The 13,530-nt window shown below is 43.5% G+C and overlaps 1 protein-coding gene across 2 annotated transcripts in view; it reads left to right on the top strand.

Annotated features, from left to right (window-relative positions):
• FBXW8 (F-box and WD repeat domain containing 8) overlaps positions 1-13,530 on the top strand; it is a 189,018-nt gene extending 175,488 nt beyond the window's left edge. The window contains exons 10-11 of one of the 2 annotated variants that reach the window (XM_029619164.1): positions 2,112-2,228; positions 12,513-13,530. In XM_029619164.1, the coding sequence (XP_029475024.1) occupies positions 2,112-2,228; positions 12,513-12,657 (262 nt within the window). In that variant the 3' untranslated portion in view covers positions 12,658-13,530. Of the gene's footprint in view, positions 1-2,111; positions 2,229-8,396; positions 9,275-12,512 lie in introns of those variants that run through there. The other variant, XM_029619165.1, reaches the window with a different exon arrangement.

Below are 13,530 nucleotides of genomic sequence, written 5' to 3'. Positions count from 1 at the left end.
CTGGGGGAGGGCGGGTGGGGGATCATGACCATTTTTGCCTACCGTACTCTTGCCCTTCCAGCACTCTCGGGGCAAGGAGTCCATAGTAAAAGGAGGTCTCGGGTAGTGGAGGGAGTCCCACAGAGGATGGCTCTCCCTCAAAGGATTCCCTGGAGGGCTTTAAGAGTTTTCCTCAAGGGGATAATGAAGTGGAATTGGAGGAGGGTGAGGTTCCCTCAGAGGGGAAGGATCACATCTCCTTGTTGAGTCTTTTTCATAGAGATGAGCTGACGTTCCTGATTTCCCATTCATTTCGCACTTTGTAAATTGCGGATGATGAGGAAGAATTAGGAGCTCCCAAGGAGGGCTCTATTATGATCGGTCTGAGATGTCTTGGTGTTTCTTTTATTTGCACCAGATGGTACAAGATTTGATTGACTTGGACTGGATCTCTGAAGCTAATTTTAAAGAGGGCACATTCTCTAGCCAAGTTGGATTAGCTGAAGCCATGGGTGAAAGAAAAATTCTGGTTTCCCTGATGAATGCCTTGGTGTGTTAAGTGACTGAGAACCACCATTCTGGTGGAAGGTTGAGCGGTACTTAAGGAGGCACAGGACCGGGAGATAAGAGTCCATGCTCAAACAGACCTTTGAGGCTATGTACTTGACTTTGCAAATTCTGTTATGTTGCTATATTGTGGCTGTTGACCCTGGCCAGCGGGATGTTCGGAGGATGGGCTGTTTGAAGAAAAGGGTCAGATGCAGGAGGGTTTTGAGGGTTGGAACCAGGACGACAGGTGTTGGCTGTGGAGAGTGAGAGAAGGGGGAATGATAGGTTGACTGGGAGACACAAAAGAAGACCTGGGTTTGAGAGGGGATCAGCTACAGGTGTGTGATAGAAGAATTGGAGGGAGGATGGAGATGAGATTGAATGGAGGATGGAATGACAAAGGATCAGTTAGGGTTATAAGAAGTGTTTGTGGGTGAGATGGGCTCACTGGGTGACGTGAAAAGGGCTGGGGTGAGGTGAGAGGATGGGATAGGAAAGTGAGAGAAGCTGGGGGATGTGAAAGGGGATCAGCTGGAGGTTGAGAGAGTGGGGTCTTCCGGAGGGAGAGAGGGTGGAGGTTGAGAGGGAATCAGCATGGAGGGTGAGTTGAGTGATTGTCAGGGGACTGCTTTAGTCATCCACTTGAGTCATGTGAATTTTTAAGTGCTAAAATGGGGTTACACTGGCTAAAAGATTGGAAAGCCTTGATCTAAGAAGTACTTGAGGCATGAGTGGTCCTTTGGGTTTTTGATATTAATTAGTTACTGGGAGGATCTGTGATATTTGCTATGTGTTTTTTTTTATTTAGTTGTATTTTGGCTCTGTTTATTCAAGGTTTGTATTGTCAGGCTTGTGATGTGTAACAAGAGGTGTTATAAGGAGGAATGGATTATGGGTAAAGTAGAAATTTAAAAAATGCACATTAATGTTTTTTGGGCGCTTTTTATTTTGGTTTCTTGATGTATTTATGTGCTTGTTAAGCCTCTGTTCAGATAGAAGGGAGGCTATCAGACACACAATATCTGTGTATGTTGTGGTTTTGGTGGGTCTGTGTGTGTGTCCCCTTTCTTATAACTCAGAAACGGCTACAAATAATGGTTTGAAATTTTGGTAGCACAGAGAGACTTCCAGCAGGGATATCACTTTTGTAGTTTGCAGTGTTTGAAAGTAATTAATGGGGAAGCTTTGTGGGAAAAAAAATGTGTGCATGAGAGATTGTATTGTAAGTTATGAAAAGGTGAGAGAGAGAGAGGCAACCAATTAACCAAATGCTCTCTCTCATGTAGGCACCTAATTGAGGCAAAAAATATACACACAGTGATTCCATGCCATGTCCCAGCAACACATGAAATAAAATAGAACCAAGGCTCTTTGGAATGTGTTAGTTTCTCCTTGATTATTGTGATCCACTTCAGATTGGCTAATTGTAAAGAAATGCAGCATATACATCTTAAATATTTAACTGAGAGTTTGCTTATAAGTATAGTTTTTTGTTTCTTGAGCTAAAGAACAAGTCTATCTTGTACCTGAAAGATATGACTGTAAAGTATTCATTTTATAGCATTTGTGTTCCTCTTTTGTAGACACCCTGTTCGGCACATCTGGTTCAATGCGCACAGCTTGATCACAGCAAATGTCCCAGATGAAAAAAAACCCCGTGGTGCCAGCATCATGGACGATGACCTAACTGCTCATTGCAGGTAAACTAATCAGGGCCAGCAATCATGCAGAAAATGCATTTATGTTTACCCTAAAATGGGATCTTGGTAGTCTCAAATGCTTGCAACTTAAAGGCAAATTAGATTTCTTTCTTTCAATTTCAACTTATTTATTTATTTAAGAGCTTTTGTATACCATTTACACACTATGTAGAGATCTAGGCAGTTTACAGGCAGAACATACATAATGTAATAAAATAAAGACAACATTACCTTTCATTAAGAAACAGCAGATACAATTGAAATAGAAATAAAAATGGGCTCTGACCGACGGCCCGCAAATGCGCAGTAGAGAGCAGCTCTACTGCGCATGCGCAGAACAGAGAGCTCTGAGCGACGTGCTGACGTTACGCGCAAGGAAGAGAGATCGGACCAGGGTGTCGCAGAGGGGAGGCGGAAAGGGCAGACGAGCCAGCGCTCCGAGAAACAGCCTGAGCCCATCCCTCTGCCGCCGGGGAATGGGGTAGGGAGTAGGGACAGCCGGACCGTCGCATAGGGACAGGAGGAGGAAAGGGCAGCAAAGTCGCCGAGCCTGTCCGTCCGCCACTGGGGAGGGAGTTGGGATGGCCGGAGCAGAGCTAAATCTTGCCCACTTTAACCGTCAGGCAAAGGGACAACAGCCGGCCCTGTAGAAGAGAAAGAGGGAGTGGAGGAGGGCTGAGGGAGAGGGAAGGGGTTGTAGATGAGGGGAGAGGGGAAGGAAAGGGAAGATGAGAGGGGATGGAAGGCAAAGGGAAGAGGATGTGAGTGAGTAAGTGGGAAGGGTAAAGTTGTGCAGAAGAAGAGACTCTGACCGGAATCTCGCCCGTTTGAACGGGCCTAACGGCTTGTATTATATTCAAAAAGCCATGTTTCAGTGATCATAACAGCATCTGGTGAATGAGAAGAGATTAAATCATAATTGGTACCTTTTTTTCTTATGGATTGTGCATTGAAATTATAAGAGATAGAAGCAATCATTAATATGGTAGCCTTGAAAGGTGGGTGTGATAGTAATCAAAGAAGATTTACCAGTTGTAGGAGGTCTGCAGCGATGGTTAGTAAGATCGCCATATTTACCATTACCTATAGCAATGTGAATGTACATAATGAGAAGTAGTGAAAAGAATTGTTAGTAAGTTACTGATAAATAGGAGGTATAATAGGGAAAGAGAGTATTGAAAAATTGAAAAGAAATTAAGCCCAGAGATATTACTAAATGACAAAAAAGCAGACGCAGGGGCGCACAAAGGAGCATGCCCCTTTGTTACATTCCTTCGGTGTGCGGCGCCTCCAGCATTGTGCTCGGTCCCTTATGCCCATAAACAGAAACTTAGCCTAACCTTCTTAGAAATCTGATGCTTCAGAATTGCAGTAGATCAGTCTGCCTGCATTTCTTCGTGTTTTACAATAGTTTGGACATTATTTGGCTCCTCTTGTACTAGCTTTTGAAATACTTACTAAATGAGGCAGTATGGATTTATTTATTTTTATTTAAAAACTTTTCTATACCGTCGTTAAGTTAGATAACCATCACAACGGTTTACAGCAAGGCACGCTAATGAAAATGTGAGTGGTATAGATTAGTGTGTGACCCTGTACTACCAAGTTCCCATGTGCTGTCTTTCCTTCAGATCCAGTAGTAAAAGCAGGCAGTCACTACTGAGCTCCATTTGTTTACCTGCTGAAGAGGAAGCCTCTGCTCCCTCAGTTCTTATTTAGATCTAAATTGCTTCCCTTGGTAATAGCAGGGCTAGTGTAAGAGTATTAGGTGCCCTAGGCGAACCTTCTGCCTTGCGACCCCACTCCCCAGGTCCAGGCCCCGGCTCCAACTTTATTCACTCAGATTAGCCCATTCTCTTACACGCGCACGCGCACACGCACACACGCACACGCACGCGCGCATATACGTATACGCATACACACACACCCCTACACACACACACACCCCTTCTCTTGGCCACAAGCAAGATGGGTACTAGGGATGTGAATCGTTTTCCATATCGTCTTAACGATAGAAATCGTGTGGCAGGGCAAGAAAATCGTCTTAGGCACGATTTTTTAGTTAAAAAATCGTTAAAAATCGTTTTTTCCGATTAGTGCGCACTAACTCGAGTTAGTGCGCACTAACAGGAGTTAGTGCGCACTAACTGAAAATGATACAATTTGACACTTTTCAGGTCAGTTAAGGTCAGTTTAGGAATGAATATGTATTCCTATTGGCTGCCCTCTTATTTATTCATGTTACCAAGTTTCCTACTGACAGTATATGGGGGATGGGAAATGGAAACAGTTGGTAGCTTGACAAAACAAGTAATGTGATCAGTCAATGTGACTAGAACTTGTGCCCTAACCCTGATACCAGGGGTATTGTGATCTTCCTGCACACAGTGCCCTATCCCTATTAATACCAGGAGTGTTGTGATCTTCCTGCACACAGTGCCCTATCCCTAATACCAGGGGTGTTGTGATCTTCCTGCACACAGTGCCCTATTCCTGATACTGGGGGTGTTGTGATCTTCCTGCACACAGTGCCCTATTCCTGATACCGGGGTGTTGTGATCTTCTTGCACACATCCCGGTATCAGGGATAGGGCACTGCATGCAGGAAGATCACAACACTCCTGGTATTAATAGGGATAGGGCACTGCATGCAGGAAGATCACAACACTCCTGGTATTAATAGGGATAGGGCACTGCATGCAGGAAGATCACAACACCCCTGGTATCAGGGATAGGGCACTGTGTGCAGGAAGATCACAATACCCCGGAGGAGTGAGGGTCAGGCAGCTCCCCCCTGTCTGTGAAGCCAGCCTCTCACTAGTAATGCAGGGAGGGAGCTGTCTCAGACTTCACCATCCTCCCCCCCCCCCTCACCCACACACCATTCACTAGCTGGGACATGGGGGAAGTCAGGAGTGAGGGTCAGGCAGCTCCCCCCTGTCTGTGAAGCCAGCCTTTCACTAGTAATGCAGGGAGGGAGCTGTCTCAGACTTCACCATCCTCCCCCCCCCCCCCCCCCCTCACCCACACACCATTCACTAGCTGGGACATGGGGGAAATCAGGAGTGAGGGTCAGGCAGCTCCCCCCTGTCTGTGAAGCCAGCCTCTCACTAGTAATGCAGGGAGGGAGCTGTCTCAGACTTCACCATCCTCCCCCCCCCCCTCACCCACACACCATTCACTAGCTGGGACATGGGGGAAGTCAGGAGTGAGGGTCAGGCAGCTCCCCCCTGTCTGTGAAGCCAGCCTCTCACTAGTAATGCAGGGAGGGAGCTGTCTCAGACTTCACCATCCTCCCCCCCCCCCCCCCCCACCCACACACCATTCACTAGCTGGGACATGGGGGAAGTCAGGAGTGAGGGTCAGGCAGCTCCCCCCTGTCTGTGAAGCCAGCCTCTCACTAGTAATGCAGGGAGGGAGCTGTCTCAGACTTCACCATCCTCCCCCCCCCCCCTCACCCACACACCATTCACTAGCTGGGACATGGGGGAAGTCAGGAGTGAGGGTCAGGCAGCTCCCCCCTGTCTGTGAAGCCAGCCTCTCACTAGTAATGCAGGGAGGGAGCTGTCTCAGACTTCACCATCCTCTCCCCCCCTCACCCACACACCATTCACTAGCTGGGACATGGGGGAAGTCAGGAGTGAGGGTCAGGCAGCTCCCCCCTGTCTGTGAAGCCAGCCTCTCACTAGTAATGCAGGGAGGGAGCTGTCTCAGACTTCACCATCCTCCCCCCCCCCTCACCCACACACCATTCACTAGCTGGGACATGGGGGAAGTCAGGAGTGAGGGTCAGGCAGCTCCCCCCTGTCTGTGAAGCCAGCCTCTCACTAGTAATGCAGGGAGGGAGCTGTCTCAGACTTCACCATCCTCCCCCCCCCCTCACCCACACACCATTCACTAGCTGGGACATGGGGGAAGTCAGGAGTGAGGGTCAGGCAGCTCCCCCCTGTCTGTGAAGCCAGCCTCTCACTAGTAATGCAGGGAGGGAGCTGTCTCAGACTTCACCATCCACCCCCCCCCCCCCTCACCCACACACCATTCACTAGCTGGGACATGGGGGAAGTCAGGAGTGAGGGTCAGGCAGCTCCCCCCCTGTCTGTGAAGCCAGCCTCTCACTAGTAATGCAGGGAGGGAGCTGTCTCAGACTTCACCATCCTCCCCCCCCCCCTCACCCACACACCATTCACTAGCTGGGACATGGGGGAAGTCAGGAGTGAGGGTCAGGCAGCTCCCCCCTGTCTGTGAAGCCAGCCTCTCACTAGTAATGCAGGGAGGGAGCTGTCTCAGACTTCACCATCCTCCCCCCCCCTCACCCACACACCATTCACTAGCTGGGACATGGGGGAAGTCAGGAGTGAGGGTCAGGCAGCTCCCCCCCTGTCTGTGAAGCCAGCCTCTCACTAGTAATGCAGGGAGGGAGCTGTCTCAGACTTCACCATCCTCCCCCCCCCCTCACCCACACACCATTCACTAGCTGGGACATGGGGGAAGTCAGGAGTGAGGGTCAGGCAGCTCCCCCCTGTCTGTGAAGCCAGCCTCTCACTAGTAATGCAGGGAGGGAGCTGTCTCAGACTGGTATCAGGGTTAGGGCACTGTGTGCAGGAAGATCACAACACTCCTGGTATTAATAGGGATAGGGCACTGTAAGAGATGACTGTAGTAGATTGAATAAAGATCTGATGTTTCTGCTCTCCTCACACCAAACAAAAACAACACACAAGCAGAGAAGCCCTTCTTACAAAGCTGAGCTAGTGAGTTAAGTAGGAGGAAAAGTAAACATACTGGTGCCAGTGTGGCTACTTAAAAAATACACTTACCAACAATCAATTACATATATTTGAACTGTCTACAGTTCCAGCCAGGACCACCTTTCTAAAATGCACAGTGATTGGCAAATTCAACATGCACTAGCATTTCAGGTGCCTGCTAACAAAAATAATAAACAAACAAGTTCTAGTCAGGTGAGTGCTGATCATTACATTACTTTTTTTGTCAAGCTTCCAACTGTTTCCATTTCACATCCCCCCAACCATATTGGTAACATCAATAGATAAGAGCACAGCCAGCCAATAGGAATACATACATACATATTCATTCCTAAGTGACCTTTACTGACCTGGGAAGTGTGAACACTTTGTTTCATTTTCTGTTGGTGTTCGTTAGTTTCCAGTTCCATTTCCCATCCCCCCAACCATCACCTCAGTGGTAACCTTGGTAACATCAATAGATAAGAGGGCAGCCAGCCAATAGGAACACATATTCATTCCTAACTGACCTTCAGTGACCTGGAAAGTGTTTATTTGTATCATTTTCAGTTAGTGCGCACTAAATCGAGTTAGTGCGCACTAACGGGGAGTTAGTGCGCAATAACTCGAGTTAGTGCGCACTAACACGATTTAACGATTTTTAACGATAAATCGTTAGAATTTCTATTGTATCGTGTTCTATAACGATTTAAGACGATATAAACATTATCGGACGATAATTTTAATCGTTGAAAAACGATTCACATCCCTAATGGGTACTACTTGCAGCCCACAGAGTTCCTTCGTCTCTCGGCTGTGAGTGGGATGGGCTCCACTCGCAGCCCCACATGGCTGCTCTTTGCCGCCCCTAGTGACTGGCACCCTAGGCGACTGCCTTGTTCGCCTATTGGGACAAGCCAGCCCTGGGTAATATTCTAAATTAGCTATCTGATGTATTTCTCATTGTACGTATTTAGAATTCTACTAATTGAGAATCCGACTGAATCTTTAGAGATTTTTGACAGCATTCGTCTCAGAATATAACAGAGGAAAATAAACAAGGAAAATGCTAGAAAATTGTGATATTAGAAGGAAAAGATGATAGTCTAAAGCTTGCAATCATAGCAGGAAAGATAGATTCAGAGATGTTGGGAGTCTTGCACACATTACTAATTGTATGTTCAATAAGTTGCAAGTCCAGTATTTTTGGGTTACATTTCAAGAGATATATAAAAAAGCAGAAGTTAAGTGATTGCTACTTTTATTTGAAAGATACATGTAAATGTTTATATTTACAACAGTGGAAGCCATAAGAGTCCTATACATTGAATTTCATTAAACATTTCAGTGAATAAAATATACAGTGGCTAGAGAAAGTCTACATCAGCTTTCAAATGTTCACCTTTTGTTGCTTGCTTTATAGCCTGGAAATACCATGCATTAAACCAACATCTGTACCAACTCCAAGTGAAAAATATATTCTAGAATTCCTTAAAAAATGATGAAGAAATAAGGTTAACATCTTCTATTTTAATGCTGCTTTTAACTAGTCAGGTTTTTACTGTTTTACAATTTGTATTAAATTTTATATTTTGTTGTAAACTGCTTAACACAGTTTTTCTGATTATAGGCAATATAAAAGAAAATCTGTAAATGTATGTAATGTTTTATTCATGTATTATATAAGATATTTTGTATGTTTTGTTATATAGCCTACACCAAACACATCATGGAGGTTGCGGAATATAAGGAAAGCTAAATAAAAACATGAAATAGCTTGTTATGTGTCTCCCTCCTCCCCCTTGTGCTTCTGTAGCAGTCCTAACCAATTGCCTTCAAAAGCACACAAGAAGTGAATTGGCTCTGCTTGTGTTAAATCTTTATTATGAGTAAGCCTGATTCCACACATCACACATTAAAGTCTGCAACCCTGGACTAGGCTAAGAAGCAGATTAAAATTTTTTTTTAAATTATATTTTAGTTTTGTCAGACAAAACGTTTTACAACAAGGCTAGAGTATCCCTCTAGTATTCCTGTGCATACTTCAAAATGGGATTCAAGGTAGGTTATCTTCAGTAATGGCTTCCTTCTTGCCACCCTTCCATACAGGCCAGATTTGTGGAATGCTTAGGATACTGCTGTCATTTGCACAGTTTGATCAGTCTTACTACTACCGGAATTTATCAGTTCTACAATGCTATGTGACATATGTAGCACTGTACAAACACACAGAAGAGAAAGTCCCTTTTTAGTAGAGTTTATAATCTAATCAAGATAAACATACAGAATAAAATTGGGAATGTATTTATTACAAAATATTAATATTCCATCAATACCAGACCAGCTGTGCTAGGTGGATTAGATAAAAACAAATACAATTAAAACACAAAAACCAAGAAATCAGCCCAGGGATCTAATAATTACTTATAGCAAAGAACCTTAACCAGGATAGAAATGCTGCATTGCTTATGTTTGGGGGAATGCATCCTAAAACTGTAATGATTTCAGCTTTTTAGAGAAAAGACCATAGTCACTAACTAGCTAAAGATCACTTGGCAAGGTGTTCCATAAAACGAGTGCAACAGAGAAAGCCCAGTGCTGGGTCTCCTGGAGATGGGCCTTGATGATGAAAGTTACAACCACAATTGTTTATAAGCCGGATGCAGGCAATGAGTTAGAATAATACTCTAAGATCATGTTGGCTAAATAAGGTGGCATGTCTCAAAAACATAAGAACATAAGAAAATGCCATACTGGGTCAGACCAAGGGTCCATCAAGCCCAGCATCCTGTTTCCAACAGTGGCCAATCCAGGCCATAAGAACCTGGCAAGTACCCAAAAACTAAGTCTATTCCATGTAACCATTGCTAATGGCAGTGGCTATTCTCTAAGTGAACTTAATAGCAGGTAATGGACTTCTCCTCCAAGAACTTATCCAATCCTTTTTTAAACACAGCTATACTAACTGCACTAACCACATTCTCTGGCAACAAATTCCAGAGTTTAATTGTGCGTTGAGTAAAAAAGAACTTTCTCTGATTAGTTTTAAATGTGCCCCATGCTAACTTCATGGAGTGCCCCCTAGTCTTTCTACTATCCGAAAGAGTAAATAACCGATTCACATCTACCCGTTCTAGACCTCTCATGATTTTAAACACCTCTATCATATCCCCCCTCAGTCGTCTCTTCTCCAAGCTGAAAAGTCCTAACCTCTTTAGTCTTTCCTCATAGGGGAGTTGTTCTATTCCCCTTATCTTTTTGGTAGCCCTTCTCTGTACCTTCTCCATCGCAATTATAGCTTTTTTGAGATGTGGCAACCAGAATTGTACACAGTATTCAAGGTGCGGTCTCACCATGGAGCGATACAGAGGCATTATGACATTTTCCGTTTTATTCACCATTCCTTTTCTAATAATTCCCAACATTCTGTTTGCTTTTTTGACTGCCGCAGCACACTGCACCGACGATTTCAATGTGTTATCCACTATGACACCTAGATCTTTCTTGGGTTGTAGCACCTAATATGGAACCCAACATTATGTAATTATAGCATGGGTTATTTTTCCCTATATGCATTACCTTGCACTTATCCACATTAAATTTCATCTGCCATTTGGATGCCCAATTTTCCAGTCTCACAAGGTCTTCCTGCAATTTATCACAATCTGCTTGTGATTTAACTACTCTGAACAATTTTGTGTCATCTGCAAATTTGATTATCTCACTCGTCGTATTTCTTTCCAGATCATTTATAAATATATTGAACAGTAAGAGTCCCAATACAGATCCCTGAGGCACTCCACTGTCCACTCACTTCCACTGAGAAAATTGCCCATTTAATCCTACTCTCTGTTTCCGTTTCTCTATCATATCCCCCCTCAGCCGTCTCTTCTCCAAGCTGAACAGCTCTAACCTCTTTAGCCTTTCCTCATAGGGGAGCTGTTCCATCCCCTTTATCATTTTGGTTGCCCTTCTCTGTACCTTCTCCATTGCAACTATATCTTTTTTGAGATGCGGAGACAAGAATTGTACACAGTATTCAAGGTGCGATACAGAGGCATTATGACATTTTCCATGTTATTAACCATTCCCTTCCTAATAATTCCTAACATTCGGTTTGCTTTTTTGACTGCTTCAGCACACTGAGCTGATGATTTCAAAGTATTATCCACTATGATGCCTAGATCTTTTTCCTGGGTGGTAGTTCCTAATATGGAACCTAACATCGTGTAACTACAGCAAGGGTTATTTTTCCCTATATGCAACACCTTGCACTTGCCCATATTAAATTTCATCTGCCATTTGGATGCCCAATCTTCCAGTCTCATAAGGTCGTCCTGTAATGTATCACAATCCACTTGTGAATTAACATGTCTCCTCCCCCAAGCCTACACACCAATGGATTAGTCTGTTTTGCATAACATTTTCCAATGGGTTGGTATTATTTTATCTCGTATATGCTAATAAGACTACAGTTTTGCAAGTCATATGGTTTCTTATAAGATGACACCCAGAAGGCAGAAGCAAAAATTAATGCTGACTTTTGACATATATTTATATTTTAGATAAAGTTTAGTATACTTTTAGCATTTCAACACCTTGTTCACAGATTTGATCTTTCTGCTTCGTCACAGCCATCAATTGACCCATCTCCATAGAAAACCCCTTGCAGCAACCTTACAGACTTGAAAACAAAGTAATATGTTTGGTGCAAACCCAGCACAACACTCAGGGAACACGATCTCTACTATGAAACATGGTTGTGGCAGCAGCCTGTTATAGGGATATTTCTCATCAGAAGGGACTGGGCATTTGTCAGGATAGAAGGTACAATGAATGGAGAAAAGTATAGGAAAGTCCTTGAGGAAAACCTACTTCTGTCTGCAAGAAAACTGAAAATGGGAGAGAGGTTCACCAGTCAGTATGACAGTAACCCGAAGCACCCAGCCAGAGCTGCACTGGAATGGCTATAGAATAAAAAGGTAAATGTCCTGGAGTGGCCCTGTAAGAGCCTTGACCACAATACAATTGAAAATCTGTGACCTGACTTGGATTACTGTCCAAGGCTCCCCAAAGAATTTGACAGAGCTTGAACAGTTTTTTTTTTTTTTTTATAGAGGAGTAATTTAATATTGACAAATCTAGGTGTACAAAGTTGGTAGAGACCTATCCCTACAGACTGTTACCTGTAATTGCTATCAAAGGTGCTTCCACCAAGTATTGACTTAAGGGGAGTAGAAACTTATGCAGTTATTGGATTTGTTTGCTTTTTTGATATGTATATGCTTTGTCCCTCAATAAAAAAAAAAAAAAAAAAAATTGTTGGCGCTGAAAGTTGTGGAATTGAAAAAACCATCCTCATTTAAATGCATGCAAGTATGATACACTGACACAAACAATGAGACAAATGTTAGACTTTCTATAGCCACTGTGTATTGGAAAAGCAATACCAGTTTAAACAAATAATTATATACTAGAACTGTCTGACATGACATTGTGCAATATATTAATGACCTATTTTTTTTCTGCATCTTCCCAGACATCGTGGAATAATCTATGCCTATGAGTTTACAGTGGACCAGTTGACTGTGGAGAGCATCCTTCCGATCTGTCGTTCCACTTACAATGGCGTGACTGGTTACAACTATAATATTGGTTTGGTGGTTCCATATGACAGCGTTTAGAACGTCTTCTGCCACACATGGCAGATGTTCCCTTGCATCTTTGTGCACATGTATAGCAGCAGTGGAAGAGGAGTCATGGGATGTAGAAGTTAGACTTGTGCAGTTTGACAATGGCTAGACATATCCGGATATGTCAATTACTATTTATACGCTTGCTTATGGATGCTGCTGAATAAGACTGGATAAGCAAATATAGATTCACATGGCTTATGGAAGGACCTCAGTGTGAATTGTTAACAGGGATAGTCAACTCCTGTCCTTGAGTGCTGCAGCCTGTTAGGTTTTCAGGATGTCCATAATGAACATAAGAGATGCATTTGCATGCAGTTGAGGCAGTGTATGCAAATGCGTCTGAGAAGGAATTCGGTATAATGTGCTGCAATGCAGAAGATGAGTCGCAGAAAGACCACAGAGTACCTGAGAGATGGTGAACAGTGTGCTTAGGAGAGGAGAGAAATAATATCCTGCAAAGGATGAATGATGGTAAGTCACCTACCGCTTGATATCTTCAGAGTCGTCATTCCTGCCTCCATAAACCAAGAAAGAAGAACAAATGGAATGAACCACTGGAAGAACTGCTAATTGTGTACTGCACATCTGGTTCTACCATAAATACAACAGGTCTGACTTGTTACTCTAAATTGTAACCAAGCTTAGAAACCAAACTAACAATTGCCATCTCCATATTATTTCTAAAGGCATATTTTCATAAAGTGGAATGCACGAAGAGTTCTGCTGCTAATAGATTTAATATGAAGACTATTTTGTTTAAATAGTTTGTTTATGGAGATGTATTTTGTGCATCAGTGAAATGAGCCATTGTTTCACTGGCAACTACTGCAGTTTTTAATAATTTAAATTCTCAAAATTCTA

The sequence above is a fragment of the Rhinatrema bivittatum genome, chromosome 11 (genome assembly GCF_901001135.1).
Source record: "Rhinatrema bivittatum chromosome 11, aRhiBiv1.1, whole genome shotgun sequence".
Classification (NCBI taxonomy): Eukaryota; Metazoa; Chordata; class Amphibia; order Gymnophiona; family Rhinatrematidae; genus Rhinatrema; species Rhinatrema bivittatum.
Note: the sequence above shows the minus strand (reverse complement) of the source record. Positions and strands in the feature narration are given on the sequence as shown.